The 16,720-nt window shown below is 38.3% G+C and overlaps 3 protein-coding genes across 3 annotated transcripts; 2 read left to right on the plus strand and 1 right to left on the minus strand.

Annotated features, from left to right (window-relative positions):
- Positions 1 to 107: 107 nt before the first annotated feature.
- LOC309720781 (kelch-like protein 10) lies at positions 108 to 6,060 on the plus strand (the record flags this gene model as incomplete). Its single annotated transcript, XM_082557955.1, has 5 exons — positions 108 to 625; positions 1,556 to 2,042; positions 3,031 to 3,624; positions 5,376 to 5,525; positions 5,761 to 6,060. Exons 1-5 carry the CDS (start codon positions 492 to 494, stop codon positions 6,058 to 6,060), a joined length of 1,665 nt encoding a protein of 554 aa, XP_082414081.1. The 5' UTR covers positions 108 to 491.
- A 2,618-nt stretch (positions 6,061 to 8,678) lies between these two features.
- Positions 8,679 to 11,465, minus strand: lhb (luteinizing hormone subunit beta; the record flags this gene model as incomplete). Its single annotated transcript, XM_082556229.1, has 3 exons — positions 8,679 to 8,912; positions 10,911 to 11,029; positions 11,381 to 11,465. 3 exons carry the CDS (start codon positions 11,463 to 11,465, stop codon positions 8,679 to 8,681), a joined length of 438 nt encoding a protein of 145 aa, XP_082412355.1.
- A 1,864-nt stretch (positions 11,466 to 13,329) lies between these two features.
- On the plus strand, positions 13,330 to 15,995 carry cox20 (cytochrome c oxidase assembly factor COX20). The gene is made up of 4 exons (XM_082556367.1): positions 13,330 to 13,492; positions 14,189 to 14,303; positions 15,031 to 15,094; positions 15,241 to 15,995. Exons 1-4 carry the CDS (start codon positions 13,460 to 13,462, stop codon positions 15,383 to 15,385), a joined length of 357 nt encoding a protein of 118 aa, XP_082412493.1. The 5' UTR covers positions 13,330 to 13,459; the 3' UTR covers positions 15,386 to 15,995.
- The last annotated feature ends 725 nt before the right edge of the window (positions 15,996 to 16,720 follow it).

Consider the following 16,720-nt stretch of genomic DNA (forward strand, 5'->3'; position numbering starts at 1 on the left):
ATTCCACATGAACGCAAAAATACAAAAAGGAAATTTGCTTTGAATTTACGCAAATATTTATTTTTTTCAATTTTATGGTCGTTTCAGTTAAAATATATAATTTTTTCTTCTACATTTATTTAATATCTGTTTTTGTCGCTGATATTTTTTTATAAATATTTTATTTGGCAAAATATATTTATGTACGTTCCTAAAAAATGCAAGGCTTGCAAAATGTCATACATACAATTGAATTTACTAAGGTAGAAATTGTGATTTTGTAATACAATTTGGTTTATTTGTAATCCTTTCCCCGATTAATTAACGGAAGAACAGAATGAAGCACTATGATTTTCAAATATAAACAGACTAGTGACACTTTCCAGGCAGCATAAGTTAACGTAATCGGTAATTTAGACAAAGTACCTTACAAAGTGTAGGCAGATCTCTAAAGGAAAACACTAAACAGGAGATTTTTGAGAAGTTTAAACATCTTGAGTAACATCTGAATAATGAACAGCACCTGTAGTACTGTCTTTAGTGAGCTTTTTCTGGAGGGACAGTTGTGTGACTCTGTGATCCGAGCTGGAGATGTTGAGTTTAAAATTCACAGGATCATCCTCTGCAACTGCAGTGCATACTTCAGGTGAGCAGGCCTGTGTTGTTTGGCTGTGGTTTGGTTCTGCATTTATCCTACTTCAAAGCTTTCATGTAACACAGTGCAGCAGGTATTGGGAGGTTTCAATGTTACACTGTACTTTTTGATCACTAGAAATGTTCTGGAGCAATTTTTAGGGGGAAAAAGTCAGTCCTGTATTTTTATTTAGTTATTTATTTTGGGAGGTTTGTTGGGATACACATATAGTATAGGTTTGTGTTTGACTCCACAATGAGCCTGTAAGAGGTAGTTTGAAAGATTACAGACACTATAAACTGGCTTTCTCATGATATTTCATCAGCACGACAACAGCAGCAGCAGTTCTAATAAAGTTGTGCACAAACTGGCCTGCACCAAAAGGACCACATCAGTGGTGATATTAGCTGTGCCTTCACCAGTTTAGCTGAAATTGTATGTCTAAATAGGCAGGTAATCAATTTAGGGCCAGACTGAGAGGTGGCCAATGATATGCCATTTCTGTTGCAGTGGGACATTTCCGCTCTTTCCAATTCTGTCTAGTCAGTAAATTTGATAATGTGAAATTCAGTTATTATATTTGCAGCTATTTAATGCCTGCTGTCCCCTGTCGCCCTAACCCTGTTACTGTATAGGAATATTTGCTACAATGCCTAGACAACTCTATATCCTTCTGTCTGTCTAAACATAGCAGCAATGCTGAATGTTTTTCTGGACATGTCTGAATAGATGACCTTAAATAGGAGACTGCCCATTTGAAATCAAGTCATTTTAGATTTTTGTTACTTTAATTTCATATCTCTTTGATCACAGCTTGCTCAAGTAAGCATGCAGCTGAAAAATTCTACAAATGCTATTTAACTATGAGCTGCATGACATCAGGTACTTTTTAAGTTCCATGACAGAGAGACAATGTGAAAATGTTGATCTGAATCTGCACAGGGATCTCTTCTGCTACAAACCACTACCATCAAACAAGGTCTACAACTTCCCCACTGTGTCTCCAAAAGTAATGAGCCTCATTTTGGAATATGCCTATACCCAATCTGTTGTGGTGACGGAGGACAATGTACTGGAGCTGTTGGTGGAAGCAGACAACTTTATCGTGACTGGCGTCATTCAAGCCTGCTGCGACTTCCTGGAGAGGAAGCTTTGTGTAAATAACTGCGTCAGTATCTGCAATCTGGCACACTTACACAACTGTCCTGACCTCAGGGGAAAGGCCTATCTCTATATCCTCCATCACTTTGAAGAGGTTGGTGCACTCTCCTTGGAGTTCCTGCAGCTCTCTGTGCAGCAACTATCAGATCTTATCGAGAAGGATGAGCTCAATGTGAAGCAGGAGAGCACTGTGTTTGAGGCCATTCTCAGATGGATCAACTATTCCCCTGTGGAACGTGGGTGTGACATGCCCGCACTGCTCAAGCAGGTAACTGAAAATGGGATATCAATTTAATTCCTCCTCTAAGTGCATTTATTTTGTTTATTACTCAGTGAGGGGCTGTTGAATGAATGGTAAAGTTTGAAAGTATAGAAAGTAACTTCCGCTGTAGCACTTTGAATTAGGAATAAAAAATAAAGCATAAGCTTGATGCCTGATGCAAAAAAAGAAGTTTGATTGTACATTATTGTGTTTACAGAGTTGGGTGTCCAGGCCGCCCACCTGCTCACCCATCAGCCTTTTACGGCTGACGTGTAAAAAGCTAAAATTGCAATGGCAAAATTACTCAAACTTAAGGCTTGGTAATAGAGTTAATGTAGGAAAATCATTCTTCTTCATTCTTAATCACATTGGGGGGGGGGGGGGGGGCTATTTCTAATTCACTTGGGAGTGTGCATCAGAAGGTGCTCATCATTTAGTCCTTAATAAATTGTCAAAGTATTATCTACACTTGCGTCCAGATAAAACTGGCCGTTGTTTTGTAGTTTCAGAAGTGCATTATTGATAATCTGTCTGAACTGCACTTTAGCTTTTCTGACAGAAAAGTTGACTATGCCCATAGTGTTCTGCCAGAACTTACTGACTGGTCCTTAGGCATTTACAACAGGACACACCCTCATTGTGGGACCTGTTTCCACAGCAGGAGGTTACTCAGTGCTTAGATAATGGCATTGACACTTGACTGTGGCACCCCTGCTTGTTTGGAGCTAATGCCATGACCTGCCATTGCTGTTTGGCAGGTGATGCTGTGGCTCTTTACAGGTAATGTTAGGGTCTTTAAGGGCAATGCCACAGCTGATTGGAGGCGATGCCAGGAGCTTCCATAGCTATCTGGGTGATTCCATGACATTTTGATTATAGAGATAGTGCTATACTTCACTAATGTGTGGTGGCATGGTGGCTACGTCCAACTCTTATATACAGTCTAATGTTGTATTTCTTGCCTTTTTCCCTTATGATTCTTGTTTTCATCCAGGTCCGCTTACTATTAATGCCCACTGAGTACTTGGTTGACACTGTGAGCAGAAATGATCTGGTGAGTAGTAGTCCGGCATGCATGAATATGGTAACCACTGCCATACAGATGCTAAATGAGTCCAATATGGAGAGACCTCTGACCCAAACACGCCTGCCGTCTGAAGTCTTATTGGCCGTTGGTGGATGGGTGAGTCATTTCCCAAGTGACAAGATTGAGTTGTACAATGTCCGAGCTGACCACTGGGTGCCGCTGAGCTGGAGACACAATGCTTCTCTGGGATTCTACGGTTGTGCTTACCTCAATGGATGTATTTATTGCATTGGAGGTTTTGATTTCATAAGCTATTCAAGTCATGTGAGAAGGTTCAGCCTCACCAGCCAAACCTGGACAGAGGTGGGCTCAATGCATGAAGAGCGGGGCTTTCTCAGTGTGGCCACACTGAATGGCTGCATATATGCTATGGGAGGGTGCCGAAAACAAAAGAAACTGAAAACTGCAGAACGATATGAGCCTGACACCAACCAGTGGACTATGATTGCATCGATGCACAAGCCCAGGACAGAAGCTGGTGCTGCAACACTACACGGTAAGGTAAGTGGAATTGAGGTAGTGGAAGATCTCTGCCATGTTGGTTTTGTGGAGAAAGTGATGGACAAAGTTAACTGGTAATGCTAACAACCTTGGTTAACAAGCTGCGTCAATAAAATGTACAGTCAAATAATTCCATTAGAAATGCACCAAAAGATGCCAATGCCTTAATCTGTCAGTACACTTCCCAAAGCAGTCACAAACCCAAATTTTAGCTAGGACGCTATCCATATGGATTAGTTTTGTTTTTTTTTTGTCTTTTGTGTCTGGCTGTAAAAATGATTTTTAAGGCTATGTAGTTGGATTTACAACATATGGGGATTTATTATCTTTTGGAGCCAGCCAACCAACGAATTTATGCACTGGAACATGAGAGCACAGTAAAATATTACTTTTCTGTGAGCTTCTGTGCAAAAAAACATTTTTTAATAGTCTTATAAATCTGGCCAATGGGAGTAATTTTTAAAAAATGATTTCTTTTTTTTAGAATAATGTCATGAGTATTGAGAAAGACATTCTTTCCTTGGTTGGTACTTTTTTTCTTGCAAACTTATAACAATCCTGCAAAGGATTGTTTTGGTTTTCTTGGTTTGGTTGGGATCTTTTTGTTAATTTAATCTCAGTAAATATATGTTTTTTAAAAAGAATATTATGGCTCGGCAATTTCTTTATTCCTGTTTTATTTGTTTTGCTTAACATGGCACTGATTTGCAAATGTACTTTTCGGCTTGAGGGCTTAATCATCACTGGACCTTTCTGTGGAAAATATGAATAGTTTATGAATTGTATCAGTTTTATAATATTTTTTAAAACTAAATATGTCTATTACCATTAATCCAACAGCTCAGGGAGAAGGTTAAGGTTACTTCACCCTCAGATCGTGAAAAATAGTAATTTTACAATTTCTGCATCCATATTTTCCAAGTCTGCAAAATACAGAAAATAAATGCAGCAAACCTCTGCTAAAACTAAATGTTTTAGGATAACACCATCATTTTTAGATTTTTACTACTATTATGCAAAGTAGCTACACAGAAATCTGATGAAAACATTTTTAGTTTTTCACAAGCGCATGGCACAACATAGAAGAGCCACCTCCACGGGACAAGACTCAGCAGTCCATCTGCATCTTAAGGATAAAGGACACTCTTTCGAGGATGCCAATGTTCACATTTTGGACAGAGAGGACAGATGGTTTGAAAGAGGAGTGAAAGAAGCCATTTATGACCACTGTGAGCGACCATCTTTTAACAGAGGCGGTGGTTTACGACACCAACTGTCTGCCATCTATAATCCAGTTTTGAGTTCGCTTCCCAGACGCCTTAATGCCCACTCACACCCTGGGCCATCTGACCTCAGGAAATCACATGATAGGGTGGGGCCAGGTTTCACAATGAGCTCACCTGAAACCCTGGCTGATTGTGACCCACACCCTCTTTCACACCTTGGCTCATGTAATTAGGTAGAGGATCATCAGGGGGTCCTTTGTCTCTTTTGGGGGGACACTCCCACAGGGCTTAAATCTGGGACTCTCCACCATTTGACTCTTAGAACTGAAGAAGCTTCTCGGATGAGAGGTGAAACGTCTTCAAGCAACTTAAAGAAATCCAGATGCTTTTCTTTCCAAGCTCCTTAGAATACGATGACATGGATGACTGAGAACCTTCAGACATTTTTAGTGTTTTTAAGTATTTTCTGGAAGCTGAAACATTTAATTCTATTAATTTTGACTTAAACATGATTTTAATTTCTAGGTGTACATTTGTGGTGGTCTTACTGGAGATGAACCTCTGTCATGTGCTGAGTCCTACAACCCTGACACCAACCAGTGGACACTGATCACACCCATGGAAACCGGGAGGACTGGGGGAGCCGTGGTCGCCTACAATGACGAAATCTATGTAGTAAGAAGAGCTTAAAACATACTCTTACTACGGACAGAAATTCAAACATGGAATGTTTACTGTACCTGTATTTGGGAGTCTGTATTATTTTCCAAGTACCATGTACTGGATTATTGGAATGTGATTTCTATAATTACCCTAGAATCAGATATTTTGGAATCTGGAGACCTATTTACTTTTTTTACAACAGAACATTTTTACGTTACAGACTGTAACAAGTCCTTTGTCTGCACAGGTTGGTGGCTTTAACGGTATCACCCAGTTGCGTAGTGTCATCGCATATGACCCAAGAACAAGACACTGGCGCAACGTTGCTCCCATGTTACACCCTCGCAAAAACTTCGGCATTGCAGTGCTGGAGGACCAGCTGTATGTGGTTGGAGGTTTCCACAATGGCGGCTCATTCTGCAATGTGGAGTGCTATGATGAAAAGACCAACAGGTGGTACATTGTCAGCGACAAAGGGATGACCCAAGGTGCTGTCAGTTGTTGCGTTCTGAAGCGACACCCTGATCTGACTGCTTATCTTTCATAATTATTTCACATAAAGAAATAAAGAAATACATTTTTCATCAATAAAAAACTGGCTGTTTTTCTGCTTAAGATCCTGAGGTCTGACATCCCAGTGAAAAAGTCTCTTTTAGCTGAACAGAGAACTTGAACTTTCTTTTCAACATGATGGGCATTGCAGCTTCCACGTTTTATGGCCACAAGGGAGGTTAACAGCTATGATATTAAGATCCCATTGGTAAAAGTCAAATCGTTTCTTCACTAATAGGTGATCCATTCAAGCCGCCATCTTCATCTCTACCACCAGCGTCTAGACTCCGGGGGGTCCTGCCCTAATCCCTATCACTGCTCCGATTCCATTCTGCCAGGATGGACTATCAGAGTCTAACTGGCAAATACCTCAAATTGAATTCTGCACATTAATAAATCATGTTCAGTTCCTTTGATTGATCTCTCCTTATTAAAATAAAGCTGATGTGTTTTCTGAAACCCAGTCTGTAGAATATATTCTGGCATTTAAATTTATAGCGTTTGAAATTATTTTGAAACACAGGAATTTACAATAGGAACCTGTAAATGAAATGCCCTTTATTTTGTTTGAAGTCGTTATGGCAGCATGAGAGGGCTCAACATCTCACTAAGGCTTTGATCACATGCCCAGACATCAGTCAGTGATCCTCTGGCAGCCCCAGCTCATGAAGAAAAATGTGTATTCCCAAATCAGTTGGTGAGTGGTTCCTGGAGGTTGCTACGTGAAATACTGTAGGGCACAAAAGGATATGCTTCATTTAAAGCCTCCTTGTGATTGCTGTAATTGCAGGCAGATTGTTGCCCATAGGGGAAAAAGTGGAAGCATGGAAAAAAGTAACTTCCTTGCAAATACTTGCCAATTACCAAAAAAACTGATAAAAATATGAAAAATGTAATGTAACCTGGAAATCACTGCAGTACCAGTGAACGGTCTTCATTTCCAGTTTACATAAACTTTTTCAACTTTCACTGCCACTTTGTGACTTGTTGGAGAGTGTTTGCAGAAAAGTTGGATACTTTTATCTAAATTACAAGAGACAATCAGTGGCAATCTGCTGGCAAGCCAAGCAATAACAAGGTTTTTTGTCCAAAATCCTCTTAGCGACCATTTTTATCAACAGCTAGCAACCACTCACCAACCAGTCAAGGAATATACATTTTCTCTTTAGACACCACTGTTTAGCTTGAGATAAATGCTTGTAATAAAACTAGAAGTTTAACAACATATTATAGCTTTGGTACAAAAAAGTGTTTGTTAATTCTTTTGTCTTATTATTGCTTCTGTTCTTTAACACTACTCACCTTTTTCCATGACATGGTCATAGGCTGTTTATAAAACATGGACATAGTCAGCATGATGTTGTCCACTGGTTTGTGAAATCCCATTTCTGAAACCACAAAATGAGCATTTGGACCAATTCATCTTTGATGAAGGATGATGCATTTTATCTAGCTTTATCTAGCATTCTGTGGCCTTTCGACATCTTTACCAGCAGAGAGAGGACAAAGAACTAAGTTAAAAAAAAGACTCTGGGGTTTCAATTGACAGTACATTCACCTCTGACTTAATTAATGTTGCTGCACAGAGTTATCTGGATAAATTTAAGTAATGCTACCCCCATTTGCACAGTCCCCTAACTAAAGTGCTTCTCCAAAGTAAAACCACACATCTGCATTGGATCTGACTCTAGGTCCTTCTCAGACCTAGAGAAAAGCTTCAGCATGGAACTAAGAGAGCACAGCGTTGTCCTTACTGCCACAGTAAGGACAACACTGGGATGGGCATTATAACGTCTCTTGGTGAGTCACCTGAGCCACTTCTATTCACTGTAATCACAAAACAACCCGCAGGAAGAAAAATACACATTGAACATTTTTGTCAAGTTGATACCCTTATCTTCAGATATGAAAGTGTGATTACTCAAAGCAATATAAGCAGGCAACGGAGCTCTTACAGGCAAAGACCATACAAGTAGATGTACATGGTGCACCACCCATCCACTTAATCATCCATCCATTAAGAACACCAAATCCTGATTAATTGACACAGACAAACCTTTTGGAATGGACTTCTGGATCTTGTGTTTAAATGTGCACATCACATCATTTACTGTGAGCCAGCTCAACCGTCTTCAATGTAGTTTTCTCGCCTACTTTAATGTCCAATTAAAGTAGATAAAATTCAATTAGAGTCACAAATTAGAGTTACTAAGGCTGACTGTAATCGGATCCACAGTTTATGAAGTGAATGCATCATGTCACATCAGTAAGACTTGAAACTAGCAATGGGACATAAATTCTTCATAAACTGTTGAATTGGGTTATATATCACTTTACAGAAAGAACTTTTTTCCATGTAAATTTTACACAGATGTCATTTTGAATGTCTGCTGGCCTTAAGATATGAGGAACGTTAAAGTTACTCCAGCTGTGGAGTCAATTTTCAGATGTCAGGCGTCAGTTACCTTTTATCTTTTTTTAAGACACTGTTTGAGAGAAATATTCATCATGTGTTTATTTCGATAGCAGAAACATATTTTACTGGTTGATTCTAAACAACAGGGCAGCTTCCGTATACTCTGTATAATGTGTTTAAATATGATTGAGCTTCTTTTAATAGTAGAAAGGGATGTCATTCATGCAGAAGTCAGGTTGCAGGCTCTCAAAGGTGCAGTCAGATGTGTCCATGGCACAGCGACCGCAGTGGCAATTCAAAGCCACAGGGTAGGTGACGATCGGGTCTACACCAGGTGGGCAGTCAGGAAGCTCAAATGTTTTATAGTACAGGTCCCGATATGTGCACACATGCTGGTACACATTGCTGAATGGTATCTTGATGACAGGGTCCTAAAGGGAGGGGAAATGAAAACAGTGTCCTTACAAAAATGTTGTTATAACACTACAGAAGCAACTGTTTTTAAAGGAGCTTGCAAAAGAAAAGCGTCTGGACTTCTTTAAGTTAAAGAAGTTAAAGTTAAAGCTTTTCTTTTGCAAGCTCCTTTGACTACGATGACCTGGATGACTGAGAACCTTCACAGACAACTGTTTTTAAACAAGAAATTCACCTAAAATGTTAAATGAAGTTTCAAAGTCCTGGTTTTAGGCATAAAGTCTTACTGTTAAACTGTTGTGCATCACAGTGAGGGAAAGTTGATGCTTTCAATGAACCATGTGCCAACACAGTGCAGGGGAGCTACCTAAACGCTACTCCCACAGAGGTTGATTATCTTGTTAATAGTGTTACATCTTCGGTGCGTTCAAGTCTGCATGTGCTCCTCAAATTTAGAACCAATGGACTCCCTGGTATAACTCACAAATGTACACCATAAAGTCGTAAAATTTACTTTTGGTTCTGAGGGATTTTTAAAAGTAGAAAGGGAGGCAGAGCCTTCAGCTTTCGGGGCCCTCTTCTGTGCAACCAGAGTCACACACACTCTCTACTTTTAAGGCTTAAACCTTTTGGGTTTTTTCTTTTCATAAAGCATATAGTTGGGCTGGATCAGGTGACTGAATCCTTCCTTAGTTACACTACAATAGGTCTAGCCTGCCAGAGAGGCTTCCCATGATGTGGTTTTATTGGATTTATTTTCTTATGCTCCACTCTGCTTTTAATCATTATTTATTATTAATCTTTGGCTCTTTTCCACAGTGTGTCTTTTTTCCTGTCTTCCTCCCCTCACCCCAAACCAGTCACAGCAGATCGCTGTCCCTCCCTGAGCCTGGAACTCCTGGAGTTTTATTCCTGTTAAAAGGGAGTTCTTTCTCCCCACTGTCACTAAGTGCTTGCTCTAAGGGGGGGTCATCTAATTGGTGGAATTTTGTCTGTATTATTATTGGGGTTTTTGCCTTATTATATAAAGCACCTTGGGGTGACTGTTTCTTGTGATTTGTTGCTATATAAATTAAATAGAATTGAAATTTAATATATTCCTTTACTTTTGCTGAGAAACCAGAAAGTTTTTAGTATCTGTGACACAGATACAGGTGAAATACACTGACTTTCTTCCCAGTTTAGTCACTTACATGTTTATAATAAAGGTCTGGAGTCACATGGTAAATATACTAGACACACAGCTTGACTTTACTGCAAACAGCAGCTGGCAGCATGTTTGTGACTTCAGGAGTACTTAAACTTAACCTTCCTGATTTCACCACAATAAAATCCACAGACACATCAATTGAAATTGAAAATAGCTTGAAGCGGCAGCTAACACATTCTTAATAGCACGTATTTTTTTAAACCACAGATTATGCAGTTATACAGGTATTAGTTTTTGCTGACTGATAAGCTTTAGAGGCACCATGACTGACTTGCTCAGAATATTTTCCCAATTTGTATACGCATGAAGTGGAAGTTTTGCATAATGTGTATCAGTGCATAGCATGTGGACTGTAACACCAGTCAGTATAGGTGGTGTCTGTAACCAGCAGCTGAAAATGTAGAAAAAAGAAAAGAGTCTGATATTAATATGTGGTAACACTTGTAAGTACCCTGTACTTTCTGGGGTGCACGTTATGTTATGGAGTGACTACGGTGCAAGTACCCTACACTTGCAATTTGTAGGCAAGTGCGGGGTACTTACAGTGTACATGTTTCATTGTTTCTTGCAAAAACCTGACTTGTTGCCTTCAAGATGCACATAAGTACAGAACACTTGTGCCTTATTTGCAGGTCGGGGTATAAAGTGTTACCTCATATGTTTTTGTAAAGAATCAAATAAGCCCTGATTGTATTATTTTTTGGTTTTGGGCCTCCAAATGATTTCTTTTTATCTCCTGATTTTTGCAGCTTTGAAATTCTTTTTGGTTTATATTTCTCTCCTTTACACTCATGAACCACATTACCTTGGTGATGCAGTGTCCACTGCAGATGGTTGTCTCCACTGGATGACAGCTGGGACAGCCCTCCTTCTCCAGAGACACTGTCTGGTTGATGAGCTGACAGGGCGGCAGCTGGAAGGCCGCTGATGGTGGAATAAGTTTTTATTTGGTTCCAAAAATAAAAGCCTAAAACTTGTTACAGATTTTGGTGTTTGTGATGTTTGTGGTAATACAGGATGTCATGTAGCTTTTAAATTTGTTTTTATGTACAAAACTGGAACAACACAACTGGAACACAACCATTAATTCTATATTTTTGTTTGTTTGTTTTCTATTATTATACATTTCCTTTATAAAAGCCTTGCACACATATAAATATATGTTATCAGCATTTTTAATATAAGAATGAGAGAATCCTCCGCCTTTTTCACAATATTTCCAATAACATCTTAGATCAATATAAGCTTCCTACAATAATCATACAGTTCTCTTACCTGCAGGAGATAAGATGAAAGTTGAAGCTCCAACAAACAAACTCAACATCAGTGCAAGGAGCATTCTGCTAATCTGTGCCATCATTCTGTAGGCGTCAAGTTGCATTAGTTAGTCACTTAGTTAATTATTCCTTAAGACTTTTCAGCTAGCAAACATAATGATGGGGGGCATTGTACAAAATAATTTTTAGACTATATTGGGTGTAATTCTAGTTTCAGTGAGAAAATTAAAAGGTATTGTCCCCTTATTGTGTTCATGTTTCAGATTAAATAAAGAATAAGCCTTTAATTGGGTGTTACACCACTATCCCTGGTGTAAATCTGTGTCACTAACATATCTATACATAAGTAAAACATAAAATATATGCACATAAATCATTAATAACTCATCTAATATCTATTAATTAGGTCAGCATATACTGCAAAAACACCAGCTTTTCTATTAACAATTTCAATTTCTTGAGCTCCGTGTTTATAATACTGGAGCTGGAATACAGAATAAAGTTTTAAAGCTAATAATATAGATATGTAAATATCTATATAGCCCTCCACATTTAAACAGCATTCATATAAATCATCTGTCTGCTAGTAAGAGCAGCATGTCTTACCTCTCCGGTGGCTGCAGGCAGTGTCTGGAGGTAAGCTGCCCAGCTTTATAAAGGACACAGGAGTCAAGTATCTGGTACCAAACAAACTCGTATAGGATATCAGTGTTAATCCCTACTACCTGTTTTTATTAGAAGGATAAAACATTTAAACCTTTTTTTTTTTTACTCACAAGCTGGCAGAAATATAATTTTAAGAGGAAAATTTATTTTTAAAACCTTTTTTGACACAGAAGCACCAAAAATGTAAATGGTTTTCACCCAGTTCTAAACATGCAGTCTTCGCTTTAACTATTAAAAATAAAAGTCGGTTCAGAGAATGCTTAAAAATCTGTTCAAATAACTTTTATAATATATTTGACACAAACTTTAAACAATGTTTTACACTGTTTATTAGTCTACACCTCTTCTTTCTAGTCACTCCCCCTGTTATAGGTACAGTGCTCAAGTCTTTAATCTTCCTCTTTCATTTTTGTGATATTCAATCAGACTCCTAAAGTGATGTAATAATAATAATTACCAACAAAACAGGATGACTGCTAATCTGTTGCGGATGTAGTGAAATAACCTTGTTTTTAAATGGGGGATCATTGTGACATGCAGGCTTCCTGTTTGATGTTGTTTAATGGAAACGTTTACCCTGTCACATAATTCCCGTCAGGATTAATGTTTGTGATAGGTTAGGATGACACAGCAGTGTGACTTCAGTTTCTTTTTCATTTAACTAATTAACCATTTATTTACTGTATCCATTTTCTATAACACATAAAACAAGGCAGCACAGTCTGTATTTAGAACACATTGTCTTCAACCAGTTTACTGGAGTTTTTTTTTCCTTAAAGCAAATAGGCACATCTACAAGCTGAAAAGTGATTGCAAATGTCAATGTTCTCTGTTTATTTATTTTTTTAGTTTTTTTTTAATATATATATATCTCTGCTTATATTGGCAAATAGCCTGTAGTAAACACTACTGCAATCATTTTTTGTCAGTCAGTTTTATATATCTTTCATTTATCATGGGAAAAAAATTCAAAAAATTGGCAAAGAGGGCAACAGAAATAGTAGAAAATAAATAAATAAATAAAACAAATAACATCACAGTTCTATAAGCATATTTTAAGTGACCGAAAAGGCCTGGGTTGATTACAATGTAGGCACAGTAATGAAGAGTCATAAAGATACTTGCTAAACATGTCATTACTGACGTTTTATATCTAACCCCTTTATAAATCCTGTTCACTACTAAGTAGCGATATTAGACGTGAAAAACACAGAAAAACAACAGGAAATCATTTTTTGCAGACGCCGGAACCACACATCTTTAGTACGTTTGAGTCGGCGACTTATAGGGAACGGACCATTCGACAGGTACGACGCATGCGTATAGAGGCAATGTTGTTACGAAAGTGATTATATGTTTTTAATATAAATTGAACTTGCACGTTGAAGAAGGACACAAATACGGCGGCTATATGGCAGGAGAAGATGGGGAGACTCAGACCAAGGTGAGAACTCGAAGGGACTCGATGGAATCGCGGCGGAAACGCATTGGTGTTTGCAGAAGGTCAACATCAGCCGATTTGATTTAGCTTGTTTAATTTGAACTGTAGGAGAAAATGAGGAAAATATAAGTTAACAACGAGCTCAATTCGAGTAATGACAACAGGCCGAACGTTTAAATTAAGCAGCAGTTAAAGAGGACAGCTGGATGATACATAACCTTCGTGAGACAAGACCCGATTTGGAAATTTGGTGCTTAAAGATTAACTTTAAGTAGCAGACATGAAACCAGCATCCCTGTTAGTGAGGCAACGATTTTCTTAAACAGTATGGCAATCCGAAAACTTCGGCTTACGGATTATTGACCCTATTATTCAATATTTCTGTAAAACGCCTGTCTGTGTTCACAACAACACATTTAAATGAATAAAAAACAATGGACTGTGAGTGGTGTGACTGTGAGTACTGGAAAACATTAACGTGCAATAAACTGTAAAGATATTCTTTTTGGCATCATTGGATTTCTATCCAGTGTGGGGAAAATGTTGTAGGTGCCCGTTGGTCACCATGAACATCTGATTATTTCCTAACTGACAAACACAGTGTTCACACAACATTGTAAAGCATTTATAGACAAAGATGGAATTCGTTTTTGGAAGGAATTAAGATCAACGTGTATGTCTTTACTGTCTGTTCTTCAGGGTCTGAGGCTGCTGGGGATCCTGGATGTCCAGAACACTCCTTGTGCCAGGGAGGCCATCCTGCATGGAGCTGGAGGCTCAGTAGCTGCTGGGCTGCTTTATTTTCTGGCTACTAGTGAGTCTTGAGTCTGAAATGTCTCTGAATTTACTGCTTGATTGTTTTTATTACTGTCACTCAAATGTTAAAGTACAGTTACTTTTGGATGCTCCCTTGCCACAAGAGGTCGCTACAGCAGGTAACTGTAGTCAACAGGGTTTATAAAGGGGATATGCACAAAATAAAGAAAGGATGTGTTTTGTAATTATTTTTATGACGCTGCATTACTGTATCTACATTATAATCAATACAGTACTTTAAAAAATACTTTTTGATAACAATGTGACTTTATCTGGATAAAAACAGAAAATCTAATAATCACTTTGCCAAAATCTGATCGCAGCTTCCACCTTGTGAGAGGGATGCTGTTTGCGACTCAAAATGACTTTATATGTTTCACGAGTAATCTATTTGGCAAACATATCACGGATTATAGGCCAACAAGTCACTTAGAACAGTTTAAATACAGGCAATCATTTTTTTGGCAAATAACGTAAATCACCTTTTGGCACAACATGCAGTACCCTTCCTGACGCAGCATCAGAGGGGACGTGTGTCACGGTTCGCATGTGGAGTAATTTACTATAATTTTCTTGTACAGTTCATCATGCAAAGCCAAAACCTCTTGATGTATCCAAACCTTAATACACATTTTATGGTAGTCCCTTTAAACAGAAATGCAAGTAAACAAAAGTTATTCCAGTTCGTCTTATAGTTATCTGACTCGTTTTCTTGTTTTCCTCAGGTCGGGTGAAGAGGTCTTTTGATGTGGGATTTGCGGGTTTTATGGTCACCACACTCGGGTCCTGGTAGGTCTTAAGGACACAATTTTTCTTCAGTGCCTTTCACGTTTTAGTCAGAATAAACATTTCTGTTTTGGCTCTTTCTCGCCTGTCTAGCTTGTTTACTACTTTGTTGTGTAACTGGAATGCTCCTGTTTCTTCCCACTGTTAAGGTTTTATTGCAGGATGAACAATGCTAAGCTCCGTGTGCAGCAGAGGCTGATACAGGAAGGCATCAAAAACAAGGTCGCGTATGAAGGAACTGTTATGGACCCCACAAAAAAAGGCAAAGCAGAAGCACCTTCAGGCCCCTCGTGACCTCTAGCTCTTTTCCTCTTGGAGGACAAAAGAGAATGCAGCTAGGCTAAACAGACCTAACTGCGTTTCTCTGAATTGATGGACAACATTATTAGAAACATTTCATGGATGTTTTTCTGTGTTGGATTGTTAAGGAGCTCCTTCTCTGTTATTGAAATTCCTTCATAATCTGAAAGCGCCAAAGCAAGTTAGTTTCATTTTCCAGTCCCTGACATGATGAGTTTGACTCATTTTCACTGTATCCTAATGCTAAACTAATAAAAGAAGTACTGATTTTGTTTTAAAATGATGATCAGGTTAAGTTATTACTGAGGTTTTCTACACATCAGCCTCTACATAATGTAAAATGGAAACTGCTAGTCTGTTGTTTTATGTTATTAAAGCAACAAAATCAAAAGGTGTATCAGAAATGAAGGAAAATCAGGATGTACTGGAGTCTTTTCAGTGGTGTTTATCTGAATGTGCTGAATGAAGCGTCTGTGGGAGAAAGTACAGAGCAGCAGGATTTGTGACTCAGTCTTTAAATCCACTGTATCCCTGAAGGTTTGATTATTTAATGTAACAGTTACATGCTTTCGAAATTAAGATTAAAATTAAAAATCAAAACAAAGGCCTCATATAGAAATTGTAATTGATCTTTTTTTTATTATAAACTTTTCTGTGATTCAACTATTAATAAAATTACTGTGAGCCTTAAATTTAGGTTTAGCTTACATTTTGAGTCTGTTACCAGGGTAACAGTTTCTGTGATCCTAGCTTACTGGCAGGTTTTCTTTATTAAACAGAACTTCTCTCTGACTCCTCTTCTGAAGCTGCAACTGAACCAGCTGACCGAGGCTCTTTTTCATTTCTGCAGTCACAAAGTTGCCATTTTGATATTAATTTGTTACTTTTGTTTGTTTAGTTTGCATCAGGCTGTCAGCCTCTTACTGTAGTGATCACGTATGTATGAAATTTCAAACATATACGATCTACGAACAAGGTCTTCTCAAGTTACAGCTGAATTCAACTCAAGAATCACATGAAAAATTTGGTTGACTCCTGCTTTATTTATAGAGTTAAATTGAGTGCAGATAAATGCTGACTGAGTGGAGAATGCTGATTACGATGACTCATTTTCCCTTGTGTATTATTTATTTGTTTCTATGGGGCTCATGGTCCACACTCAAACACATTTATTTGCCCTTTACAGCTGAATCAAAACTGAGGTTCTGCAAGCTGATCAGTTTTTCTGGAAATTCAGTTTCTCATTTCTAGTCAGGATTTTTTAAACCTGCTCTCTGGAATATAGCCCCAGATCCTAGCTGGATAAATGTGTTTGCTACATGTTCAAGT

Source organism: Aulonocara stuartgranti (genome assembly GCF_965226115.1).
Source record: "Aulonocara stuartgranti genome assembly, chromosome: 13".
Taxonomy (NCBI): Eukaryota; Metazoa; Chordata; class Actinopteri; order Cichliformes; family Cichlidae; genus Aulonocara; species Aulonocara stuartgranti.

What these genes read in the sequence shown, in the direction of transcription:
- cox20 (XM_082556367.1), top strand. Translation starts at nt 13,460, where the DNA reads ATGGCAGGAGAAGATGGGGAGACTCAGACCAAG. An exon ending in GCTTTATTTTCTGGCTACTA is followed by an intron (nt 14,304 to 15,030) that starts GTGAGTCTTGAG and finishes TGTTTTCCTCAG; the next exon opens with GTCGGGTGAAGAGGTCTTTT. An exon ending in GTCACCACACTCGGGTCCTG is followed by an intron (nt 15,095 to 15,240) that starts GTAGGTCTTAAG and finishes CCCACTGTTAAG; the next exon opens with GTTTTATTGCAGGATGAACA.